The sequence below is a fragment of the Notamacropus eugenii genome, chromosome 3 (assembly GCF_028372415.1).
Source record: "Notamacropus eugenii isolate mMacEug1 chromosome 3, mMacEug1.pri_v2, whole genome shotgun sequence".
Classification (NCBI taxonomy): domain Eukaryota; kingdom Metazoa; phylum Chordata; class Mammalia; order Diprotodontia; family Macropodidae; genus Notamacropus; species Notamacropus eugenii.
Window position 1 is genome coordinate 195,991,039 of NC_092874.1, and position 13,243 is coordinate 196,004,281.

Below are 13,243 nucleotides of genomic sequence, written 5' to 3' on the forward strand. Positions count from 1 at the left end.
GTCACTTCAAAAGTCAACTAAACTTTTACTACATTTCAAGTTAAAATTCTTAAAATTCCCAAAATTTCCAACAGGGCAACACTAGGGAGATATTGTCATACTAAAAATGTAGCAAGCTTGCTTTCCCATAATGTGAAAATCCAGCTTATAATACTCTGTGAAAAGGTACCATGGAGTAAAGAGGTATCATGGAGTGTAACTCTCAACCAGAGCAGAAATGTTCAAAGTGGCTACTTCTAGTCATTTGTGATCTCAGCTTTTCCCTAAAAGTAACATTAAAAGCCCAAACTCTCAAAGGGAGACTAGCCAAGAATAAGAAGTGCTTTAAGTTTTAGCCTCGACCCCTTTTTGCACATTCAATCAGCTGCTGCCTCCAGACCCCATAGGGGTACTAGTGTGAGGGATGGCTGCAGTTAATAGACTTAAATGTACTATCAATCCATTGGTTATGTCTAAACGCTTGTAATCAGGCCATTAATAACTAAAACAATAAAATCACACCTACTGAATATTGTTCTACATGAGGACTACAAGTCCATAATTTGCCGTCACCAAGTGATTGCAATTCTCTTTGCAACGTCCTTCCACTGTTGGGAACAAGAAAAAGCTCAGAGTATTATTTTTGCCCTATTTTATTAAGAGAAACAAAATTTTACAGGGTAATTTTCAGGATTACTATTTGAGATTTCCAATTGTTTTCCTCTGACAAAAGACACAATGGGAAAACAGGCTAAATAAGGAAATCCATTTCACTTGCTTGGCTTTGCTACCTGACTTCCATGTCATTGTACTAGGAAGGCTTTTGTCATAAACATTAGTGCTAATGAATGTAAAGTCATACTGATCACTCTAGGCAATGTATTTTTTCTAGCAAAGTCATCATATAGGTGAGCGTCACATAAACATTAAAAACGCCAATAAAGAACATTGTCAAAGATGGGCATACTGTAGTCAGGAATCATCATGAAAACATAAGCAACTTTTTGATTGTTAAAATTTTTTATATGTACATGTAGAAATATGTATATGTATATGTACATATATAAAATAGCACATCTCTTCCAAATGAAATTTCTAATGTTCTGTGGTGTGACATTGGCAACTGCCTTAGTGTTGCACTTAAAAAATGCTCTAGAATGACAAGGCCCATAGTTGGCAAGAACTGGCTCATAAAAGAACCAATTGGCTTTATTACAACCCTAATTCTCTTTAGTCTTATTCCTTGAAAGTGAAAGGAAGGCATCAGAGCATTGCATTATTGGCAATCAGTAGTCAGAAAGGCTTTGTTCAGCACCAAGCCTAAAATGTCTACACTAACAGATTACATCAATCTGAAGTGTGAACTCTCTCAGAAGATAAATTCCTTACAGGCGCAACTACAAACCATCAAAGATAAAAAAAAAAAAAGGACAGGAGGAGAGAAAAGTTAGCTCCCTCCTATGCTTTAAGAAAAGTAATAAATTTCAGAATTAGATTTTTGAAAACGAGATGGCAGGAATAAAGCCACCAACACAGCAAATTTAGAAAGTCATTTCACAGACTTCATAAGTCTTTTATAACCCTCTCCTACCTCTTTCAACTTATTCCAACCCTCCCATCCCCACCCAACATATCTACTCCCAATACCTGTCGAATACCAATATGGTTAATATTTTAAAAAAAGAAAAAAAATCATGATCTAAGGCTGAATTCCTTGGAGCTAAATTATGATTTCCAGGAGTTTAAATAAAGTATGCTAAATAAAACAACACAGAAAGATACACCTTTAATTCTGACCAAAGTGTATGTAAAATTTTATGAGGGCAGGTCTAATTCTTACCTTGGCACCATCAAAAGATAAAAAAGTCTTTATTTGCATGACTGCTTAGAACAGGTCAACAAGAATGATGTGACAAAAGATGTGAACCATTCTCCACTTGATTTATTTTAAAATAGCGCATGGGTTGCTCCAAACCATTGAGACAGTAAGTTTAACAAATTTATAAAGCTAACTTTGCCTTGGGTCTTAGTTATTGGAAATGATTTTGCTACTCTAAAACTAAGAGAACATTAAAAATTTATGGTAATGGTAAGCTAGAACTGCCTTGTTAATCATTGTTGCAAGTAGGCAATATTGATGCCAAAAGATGTCTGAAGGATGATGCTTTTAAAATAAAACCTGGTAAAATTTCAGTCCACACACTGCATGCAGTCAGCTAAACTTGTAGTAACAATCAAAATTCTGGATATTTTATAAGGAGGGAGAGGGAAGACAGATAATTTATTCATGAATTTTGAGTAGATCTAATGATACCATGGGGTAAGAATCATAAAAGAGCCTAAGGTTTTGTTTCCCCTAACCCCAAAACCTTCTCATAGAAAAAAAAAATCTTTTGAAGTTCTGGGGATAATGAAGATATAAAATGAAAATTTCAAAGGGAAAAAAGTAAACAGCAATGAAGATATGGCCATGTTTGTTTTCACAATTAAACTATAAGGCACAAAATAAATTCAAAATAAGTAGTAGAAGAGAAGGGGAGGGCATAGGGGCTTTGTTAGTTAAGCAGATTATTAAATGGCCTAGAGAACATGTTCTCAGATTCAAGCAGGAGAGTCTCTTTATCTTTACTATGTTCTTCACTAAAACTGACCAGAAATAACATCCTCTTCCTTAATTAACGTTTGCATTTTGAGAACATATTCTTAGTGCAGACAATGAGTAGTTCAGAAAAAGATGGTTTTTTCTTTCCCCTGTCAAATCTTTAGCAGAGACTAGGAAAGGGACCCAACGTAAGAAAAATATGAAGAAATCTATGTTTCAATTAGTCTACTGGAAAATTAGTTCGCGTGTGCTTTTTGTTTGATTGTTTCTTTGGGTTATGTTTAGCTTCAGTTGTGTAGTGCAAAGTATGAACCCACCCTCATTAAGAAGCAAAATCCTAACTGTTCATGCTATTTCCTCCATGACCTTTACACTCTATACTGGAACAGAGGTAAATTTGAGGATGTAAAGAGGAGAAACTGCTGTAATGAATCAAATAAACAAACAGGAAATATACACGCACACACATACACATATATACACACACGCACATTCTCTCATACTCACACACATAAAATGTCCCCCAACTCTCAACACTAAAAGGAAGGTGCACATTTATATTTCAAAATCCTGAAGCTTGAAATGTCCAGGAAAATAGTTCTTGCATTGTGGACTGAGAGTTTATTTTACTTCTGGATATAAATGTATGTAGTGTATTACACACATCTGTCCAAAAAATCTTGCAGAATGTGGATTTTACAGTGAATATCATGCACAAGATTAAAAAAAAAAACCAAAAAAAAAAAAACCCATGAAATTCTTAAAAGAGAGATAAGATGTAAAGGCTCTGAGTGTTTAACTGCTCTGGGAAGAGATCACATCCGTTGACTGGGGATCACAGAAAGGTCCAAAACGTCCATAAATGTCCTTGGCTCGGACAGCAAAGTAGTATTTGCTGCCAGATACAAACTGAGTAAGAGTACATGCCATAGGCAGAGGAAGTGCTTTTACCTCCCCAATTTTCTTCCACTGTGATGGCATTGTGGCACTGGGATCCTCATGGTAAGCATAGAGGTGGTAACTATCTACGCTGGCACAGCTACGGTCCACTTCCAGGACACTCCATGACAGCACAATGCCATTCTGGCTTTGTACTCGAGCTAATTTCAAGTGTGGCTTCTGAGGAAGAGAGGTACTGGCAGCTTCTGGGGGCAGACGTTGTGGCTGAGGGGCTTCTGGTAGGGGTGCTGGGTGCACAGGGCGAGATGGCTCCTAAAACACAAAAGAAAGTAGGAGACAAGATTAGAGTTGCAATAATCAAAGAAAAGACTCAGGTTCATACTTTCAGAGTTGGAATGGTGCTTAGTAATCAACTAGTCAGACATGTTCTATCTGGTCTCACCTTAGAAGCAGCATTATTACAGTAGAAAGAACACTCACTCTAGAGTCAGATCTGGGTTAAAATACTGCTTCTGACACAATAGTGATCTTAGGCAAGTCACTTAACATCACTGGGTTTCAAGATGCTAATTTGTAAAACAAGGACGTTGGACTAGACAGATTTGAGGGCCCACCCTTCCAGCTCTAATCTTTGATCCTACAAACTTACTCATTTAACAAATGAGTAAACTAATTATGTCACACACTTCAATACAAGTATACCTTATTCTGATATTCTGAATTACTTAAAACAACAGCATTGCTATTCCCGTCACTAACACAGATCACAATCCCTCTCCCTGAACCTTACAATCCTTTATGATATCAACTCCCTGTCTACCCAATAAGCTGGAAGCTTTTCTGTTTTTCATGTCAAGGATACTAGCATACCATTTTGGGTATCTATCTTTCTTTTATCATTCTAATTTAAAGACCAGCAATATCTCTTTCAAGTCATAAATATACTTGATTAGTCTATCAGTATATACTGATTATAAACAACATCACTGATAACTTACAGCCTACTTATTCCTAATGTATATTTCTATTGTCCCCTGAATTATTTAAATTTATTTTTGTTGTTTTTCAAGACGCAGCCATTTCATCTCTCAAAATACTGGTGGCCTTCTTTCATGATTAACAATTTTAAATCACTGAATTCTTACGAGTACCTCTAAACTTCTAAAATTTGAGGGTCCTAGTCCACAATTCTATGCCCAATATTACTGCTGCCACCAGTAGGAACGTCTAATTGTCTCAACTATCTTACAGATATTCTAATTTGTTCATTGTTGTAGACAATGAGAGACATACTGCTGGAAATTCTTAGAAAACACTGAGGCAAAATTTCCTTGTTTTAAAAATGAATGGATATAGAATGCTATGATACTAAGACAATTAACAAGTATGAAGCAGAAAGGGAAATAGGAAAAGATAATGAAAAAAAAATTTTTTTTTAAAACCGGAAGAACTGAGTACATAATTATTACAGAGGATAAAGAATGAAAATAAATGGGTAGAGAAAACTGATGGCCATTTAATGGAAATGACTCAAAAATTAAGATAATTTATGAATTTGATTACAATGATATTTAATATCGCTAGTAGTCCAATATTTTAAAAAACTGGAGATTTCAAGTCTTTAGCTTTCTATTGGACCTCTGATCCCATTAGTTTTGGAATTCTCTCAAACAATGTAGATCACAACGCAAGTTTGGCTTTCCTGTGAAATTACTGTCCATATCTTTCCATAAATCTGAAACAGAAGGTTCACCCAACATGCTTATGGCCTTTCCTGCTTTTTCCTGACACTGCAAAGCTATCAGGAGAACACTCTGCACCTTACCTCTCACCCTTGCCCACATGACCTATCTTTTCTTTTTCCCTATTACACGTTTCCTCAGTAACAACTTTTATTCCTGTTCCTTTGAGGTTTCTCATCAATTATATTCTACAGCCTAGTCACTGTTAGGATGTAAGTATCACAAAAAGATGGACTTCTGTTTCCATGGAGCAATTTGCCAAAGGCAATCCATCTGTTCTTTTCTTTCTGGTCAACTGTGTGTCCAATTCCTCATCCCTCTGTCACGTCTATCTCAGACATACATACCAATAGACAACCAATGTTTTCCTTCCAAATGCATACCATCATCTGAGCAACAAAAATTCCTTAATCACTTAAGTCTTTCCTGTATGGATGGTCAGGCTCTTATCACTCTTGAGTGGTTAAAAATTTCTCCTATGGGTCTCTGTGACATTCAGGGACTTGATACAACCAGTACATTTTCATTCACAACTCGACCAACTAGAAGATCTGACCAAACACAGAGAAACCCTCTTCAACTTGAACTTTGTACTGAATCTCTTTCATCTCAACAGTGAACTCCTCCAGTAAGCATACATGTCCCTGTTTTATGACTTGTATAATCTTTATAATCGTAGCTCTTGAACATGGTTCTATCTTGATTTTTAGGAATATTTGATTATTTTGATGTGTGGATGAGAGGCATCTTATTAGAAAAGAATCTCTGAGGAAGCATTTTGCTCTAATGAATACAATGCTTGATCAACAAATAATAAGCACAATGAGGTGCTCTATCTATATTCTTTTGAGTGTCATTTTTGCCTCTTCTAAAAGCATATCCAGGACTGTGGTATTAGGATCCAAGTATAACAGTCCCACTACCTTTCATGGTAAAAAAAGGTTGCTAATGGTAAATCTCTATAGAACTTTTCCCATTTTTCTTCTAATCAGGAGTTTTTCCATTTCCATCCTCTAATGCTTTGGGGGTGACTTAGCTGAGTCTCTTGCCAAGCTTTTTAAAACTGGCTTTACCCTCCAATGTTTCTGTTTATATTGCTTTTGATCACAATCTCTCTCTTCCTGGAAAAGTAAGTCAAATGTTTGCTGATTAGGGTCCTTTGGGGATTCCTGTTGGAGTAAAGATTTATAACAGCTAAATTATTACGTAAAAATGTTATCATCAGTATTGAAGTCATTTCTGATGTCCATTTCTTATTGCTAAAATGAATCATTAAATAGTTAAGGACTGAGATGTTTTCATGACATAAAGGCATGAGATTTCTGTGGAGTCTCAACAAGTCTTTGGCATCTCTCATTCCTTTTTCCTGAAATACTGTTTCTTATAGGTAGCATTATGCAGTGGAAAGATGTCTAGATGATGCTTTTGTGACATGAACCACTTTGGCAGGTCCAAGTGGAACTTATGGATCCCTTATTAGGATAATGTTTTCAAACGCATAAAATTAAATACATAGGAATCATGACAAAGGAAAATAACTGTAATGAAATAAAGATTTTTTTCCCCCATCAAAGTGCATAGATGATTTGAAATTACCTGTGGAGCCCTACTCTAGAATCAAAGATCCTAGGTTCAGATTCCACCTCTAACACTTACAAGTGACCTTCAACAATTCACTCATCTCCCCAGGCTGCAATTTTTTCATCTGCAAAATGAGAAGTAAGAGGTGGGATTTATACCTAGGATCTTTGAATTTAGAGTACAGCTCCACAGAGCGTAGATTTCACACCACCATGCCATGTAGGAATGATGAAGGAATTAAGGAGAATAAGATATAATTTCTGTAAGTAGGGACATATGTAGGATCAGAAATCATTCTTAGATTCAAAAATTCTATAAAACAGAGATGGAAGTGGGCACACAATTTTGCTAATTGGATAATTATAAAATCATGTTATCCAAGTTCAGCACGGTCTTCAAAGCAGTAGGGGAAGTCTTTTCCACAGTCTCTTCTCTCCTACAGCTTCCTACACATTCCTTTTCCCTGCTGTCTCTTAGCTGAGGATCTCACCTCTTAATTTACTGAGCATACTAAGGCTATTCTGTGTGAACTCCTCACCTTCTCTTTCTTTCATCCCCAAACCCTCTGAAATCATCCCTCATTCTCTTCTCCTTTACCCGTCTCAGGCAATGAGGTAGCCCTTCTTGCCAATGTCAATCTCTCTATGTAGGTACTTAATCCCATTCTTTCTTATTTTCTCCTGCAGGCAGAAACCTCAATCCTCTTATCTTCTCTCTTTGTAATTTCTAACTACCCCCTGTCTACTGGTTCCTTATCTATTGCCTTCAAACATGCCCAAGTCACCTCCATCCCTAAAAAAAATCTTCACTATCAGTTGTCAAGTCTTATCAATTTTGCCCTTCTAAGATCTCTCATAAACAACTCTTTCTCTCCTCTGACACTGCTACCACCCTGGTGCCAGCCCTCATCACCTCATGCCTAGATTACTGCAATAGTCTGCTGGTGGGGCTGCCAGTCTCAAATCTCTCCCCACCACAGTTCATTCAACTGTCAAAGTGATCTTCCTACAAAGTACTGCTCTGACCAATGTCACTATTCCTTCCCCTGTTCCGTACTCCACAAACTCCAGTGGCTTTCTATCACTTCAAGGATCAAATAGAAAATGCTCTGATTTTTAAAGGCCTTCATAATCTTGCTCCTCATTCCCTTTTCAGTCTTTCTAAACCTTACTCATCTCCATGAAGTCTACTACCCAATGATACTTTCTATTTCTTGCCCAAGGCACTCCATATCCTGACTGGGAATTTTCCCTGATTATATCCCAATGCCCGGAATTCTTCAAGTCCCACTAAAATTTCATCTTCTGTAAGAAGCTTTTTCTGATCGCACTTAATGCTAGTACCTTCCCTTTGATGATTAGCTATAATTTATCATATATATATATATATACATATATATATATATATATATGCATACACACACACATAATTACTCATCAGCTCTACTGGGTTTAATTATGATCTTCATGCAATGACTCACAGATCTTTCCTTCTAAATGCTCTACTCTCCTCAATTTTCCTATTTCCTGTTAAAGGCACCATCATTCTTCCAGTCCCCAAGGTTATTAACCTAGATACCATCTTAATTCCTCATTCTCCCTCACCCCACATATCCACTCAATTGCCGAAACATCTCTCACAGTTGAAATTAGTTCAAGCCTTAGTTACCTCTTGGCTAGCTTACCGCAAGAGCCTCCTAACTGGTCTACCTTTCTTACATCTCTCTCCAACCCTTGTTAATATTCCACACAACTATCAATGTGATTTTCCTTAAGCCCAGAATCTGAACAAGTCGCTCCCCTGCTCCATAAACTCTAGTAGTTCCCTGTTGCCTCTAAGATCAAATACAAAATCAAGCTCTTCTCAACCCAGCCCTAGTCTATCTTTTAATATCATTCTTCATTCTTTTTCTTCTCACATGCTAAGGTACAGCTTCACACATAGGACTCCATCTGTCTTTAGACCTCTGCATTGGCCAAATTCCTCCCCAACCCCATGAAAGGGACATACTCTCTCTTCAAAGAACCCTTCTCTTCATTTAAAACATAGCTCAAATGTCAACTTCTACCTGAAGCCTTTCCTCATCCTCCCTTCTGCTAGTAGTGTTCTCCCTCCCTCCTAACCGCCTTGCATTTATTCTCTTTATATTTACTCTGAATATACTTAAAATAGGTACTTTTCTCTCATACAGAATGTAAGTTCATTGTGAACAGATCATTCTATTATTTGTGTTCATGTCCCTAGCGCCTAGCATAATGCCTGGCATATAGTAGGCATTTAATAATTGCCTGATAAACTCTTATTTACTACTTCAATGTAACTGTTCAACTCTTCCCCTTGCTACCCAGTATATAGTATTAGTAGTAAATTCTCTAAATAGCATATAATAGTAAATTCTTTAAATATAAACAAACTATCAAAAACTAAAGAGGAATCATGTACTGTTCCAAACAATAGGACAAGTGCGAAAGAAAAAAATGGCTTTCTTCTGCACTCTCTAAAGTAATCAATGAAGAACCAAATTCAGTTCAGTGTCATTAAAAAAACAAAACAAAACCCTTCAAGGCATAATTCAATCCTTAGGGTTTGTGGGTAGAAGATGAGACTGGAATCCTACAGAATCTTAAACTTCTTTGTGTCACTCAAAGTATTTCATCTTCACCACTGATTGAATTTTCTTCTCACACAGTAAAGTCAAATGATCAAAATTAGTCTCTATGATCTACACAGTACAATACACACTGGAAAAAAAAATTCCATAATAAGTTACAACTAGATGTGAGGCACACTATGCTTCTTTCTTCATATATGCTTCAATACAACAATGTCTAAAACAAATACTTTGTACAGCTAAACTTATCATTTGTATAGTTAATAGTCTAATAATGCCAAAAAATTACTTACAGGATGCACCTGTGGGGGTCGGTGATGCACTGTTAGCTGGGGTCCTGCTGATCCAAGGGTTAGTCCATTATTTACAACGTATGTAGCTGCTTGAGGCACTCGCACTGTGACCCCTACCAAAAGAAAGAAAAAGTGCATCATCACCAATCTATTCTAATTTCAGTGGAACTTTGATTAAATAATTTAATAAATGTGAAGCCAGTGAATCATGTTAAATTTCATTCATCAAATATTTTTTAAAAATCAGACAAAAGAATGAGCCTGAGAATGCTTTGATTCCTTACATGTTTACAGACTCTTGAGAGTTAAAACGAACTTCAGAGTCCTTGTAGTTAAACTTATACTTGAAAAAGAGTCCTTCTACATCATATCTTACTAGTGTTCGTCCAACTTTTATTTAAAAACCTGTAGTGAGAGGGAAGGCATGACCTTATAAAGTAGTCCACTTCATTTCTGGATAGCTCCACTATTTTTTCTCACATCAAGCTTAAACCTGTCTTCTTGCAACTTCTAGCCCTCTCTACTTAAGTTTTGCCCTCGGGGGCCAAGAACTAATCCAATTCCTTTTCCATGTGACAGCTTTTCAAATTACTTACAGCTAAAATATTTAGAGCCAGAAGGAGCCTTAGAGACCACCAACTCCAATTTCCTCATTTCACAGGTTAAGGAAAAGCTCAGAAAGGTGAACTGACTAAATGAAGTGCCCAGATCATCCTACTTGTCTCCTGAGGAATCTATATGCAGACCAAGAAGCAACAGTAAGAACTAAACATGGAACAATTGATTGGTTTAAGACTGGAAAAGGAGTGTATACTGTTACCTCATAACTTATACACAGAGTACATCCATGCAAATGCCAGGCTGGATGAATCAAAAGCCAGAAGTAAGATTGCCTGGAGAAATATCATCAATCTCAGATACGGAGATGATACTACTCTGATGGCAGAAAGTAAAGAACAATTATGAAACCTTGATGAGGGTAAAGAGGAGAGTATAAAAGCTGGCTTGAAGCTTAACATCAAAAAAAACTAAGATCTTGGCAACCATCACTTTTTTTGGGAAGTGGAGGGAGAAAATGACAGCAGTATCAGATTTTATATGTTTGAACTCAAAGATCTTTGCAGACAGTAACTGCAGCCATAAAATTAAAAGACACTCCTAGGAAGGAAAGCAAATTTGGACAGCATACTAAAAAACAGAGACATCACTTTTGCTGACAAAGGGCCACACTAGTCAAAGTTATGGTGTCTCCAGTAGCAATGTATGGCAAGAGTTGGACTATAAAGAAAGCTAAGTGCCATAGAACTGATGCTTTCAAATTATAGTTGCTGGAGAAAACTTTTGAGAGTCCGTTGGACATCAAGGAGATCAAATCAAATCAGTCAATACTTAAAGAAATTAATTCAGGCTATTCACTAGAAGGTCAAATAGTGAAGCTGAAGCTTAAGTACTTTGGCCACATAATAAGAAGACAGGATTCATTAGAAACGATCCTGATGTTGAGAAGGGGAAAGGGGATGGCAGAGGATGAGATGGACAGACAATATCTTGGAAACAATGAACATGAGCTTGGGACAGACCTCAAGAAATAGTGAAGGACAGAAAGGCCTAGCATGCTATAGTCCATGAGGTCACACAGGAGTAAGACGCGACTGAACAACTGAACAAATCTCTAGCTCTCATAACACTTCAAGTGAGATTCTTAACCTGAGATCTGTGAAATTCACCATACTATCAAAGGGGTCCATAACATAAAAATGGTTAAGTCCTGCTATACGTAGAGTGTGACCAGGGCAAAGGAGAGCAGGATTATCATCTCCCTAGTCCTGGGCACTATACTTCTCTTAATGTGGTCAAAGAGCACACAAACTTTCCTGGATGTCATATCACACATCTGAGTCACATTGGATATCTGACTGAATACCGAGTCCATTAAAAGTCTCAAATCTTTTTGGGTGGTTTGCTACCTAGCTTCTCATTTTGTGAGTTGATTTTTTTTTGAACCAGCTGTAAAACACTGCACCTGGATAAAGGATCTGTGGCATGTATCTTAAATTTTCAGATGACATAAAGCTGTGAGGAATAGTAAATACACTTTTACAAAGTAAAGACCCAAAAGGATGTAAGAACAAATTAAATTAAACTTCCTAAGTATTAAATGTAGACTCAAGCTTGAATTTTAAAAATTAGCTGTACAAATACAAGACTGGAAAGGTATACTTAGAAAAAGATTTGTCCTTAGGGTTTATTAGATCCCCAATCTCAAGTGAATAGTGTGATATGGCAGCCATGGTAATGTAATCTTGGGCTCCATTAAGAGAGGAAAAGTGTATGTGTTCCTCCTTCATTGCAGAAGAAGACTATGCTATCAAAGAAATGATGACATGACTTGCGCTTGACTTTGTTTTGAGTGAGGGAGGGCTGTGCAGGTCACCAGCCTCACTTCTCCTCCAGAGCCATCTGAATCCAGTGACCAGATATTCATCAGGATGACTGGAGATGACCCAGGATGAGGCAATTGGGGTTAAGTGACTTGCCCAAGGTCACACAGCTAGTGAGTGTCAAGTGTCTGAGGTGAGATTTGAACGCAGGTCCTCCTGACTCCTTCACTGGTGCTCTATCCACTGCACCACCTAGCTGCCCCGAGAGAGGAAAAGTAGCCAAGACTAAGCAGATAAGTATACTGTTGTGCTCTGGTCTGAGTTTACCTTAAGTAGTGTGTTTAGTTTTGTACACCCCACTTGACAAAGAACTTTAATTAGTTATAAATGTATAGAGCACCCAAAGGAAGGAAATCTGGATGGTGAAAAGACTCAGGTTCAAGCCATATGTGGACAGGAGAGCAGAAGATTTAGGAGAAGACATAAGAGTTGTCTTCAAGTATCTGAAGTGCTGGCACATGAAAGATGGATTAGATTTGTTCACCAGATGGCCAAAGAATGGATCTAGGAGAGATGGGCAGAAGTTGTAAAGGGGCATAACACTAAGAAAAAACTTACTAACAGAGTGATCTAAAAAACAGACCAGACTTTATTAGGAAGTCTTTTAACAAACGCAGTCAAGAATGTTATAGAGAGGATGGATTCTTGTTCAGGTATGAATTTGGCTAGATGGTCTATGAAGTCCTTCTCAATCTGAGGTTCTATGATTGTTTGTTTCTAAAACAAAGTTTTAATCCTAAAACGTCTCATCAATGAATCAGAAACACATGGCCCTTCATTTTCTATCTGGTGGAAAACAAAAATATGGAGAAAAGGAAAGGAAGAAATGAAAAGTGTAAGGAACATTTCTTTAATATTTAATTCAAAAAAGCCTAACCTCATGAAGCAATCCCAAACTTTTGCTCAGGGAATCTGAGATATCTTTTTCTATATCTCCTTCCTTTTCATTTACTATTCCTCTCCTGAAACTCCCACATCTTATCAGAAACTACCCCCCCACTTTCAGAAAAGCATCTTCTTTTCTGAATGTGTAGAAAGAAAAGATACGTACCTTTAGCAAGAATGATCTCTGACTGTAGAATCAGGTATGAACA

At 37.1% G+C, this 13,243-nt stretch overlaps 1 protein-coding gene across 6 annotated transcripts in view; it reads right to left on the reverse strand.

Annotated features, from left to right (window-relative positions):
• Positions 1 to 1,901: 1,901 nt before the first annotated feature.
• ATF7IP (activating transcription factor 7 interacting protein) overlaps positions 1,902 to 13,243 on the reverse strand; it is a 127,745-nt gene continuing 116,403 nt past the window's right edge. For all 6 annotated transcript variants that reach the window (XM_072653886.1, XM_072653888.1, XM_072653885.1 and 3 more), the window contains exons 14-15: positions 9,709 to 9,821; positions 1,902 to 3,793 (exon numbers count right to left, since the gene is read on the reverse strand). In XM_072653886.1, coding sequence (XP_072509987.1) covers positions 3,377 to 3,793; positions 9,709 to 9,821 — 530 coding nt within the window. In that variant the 3' untranslated portion in view covers positions 1,902 to 3,376. The remainder of the gene's footprint in view (positions 3,794 to 9,708; positions 9,822 to 13,243) is intronic.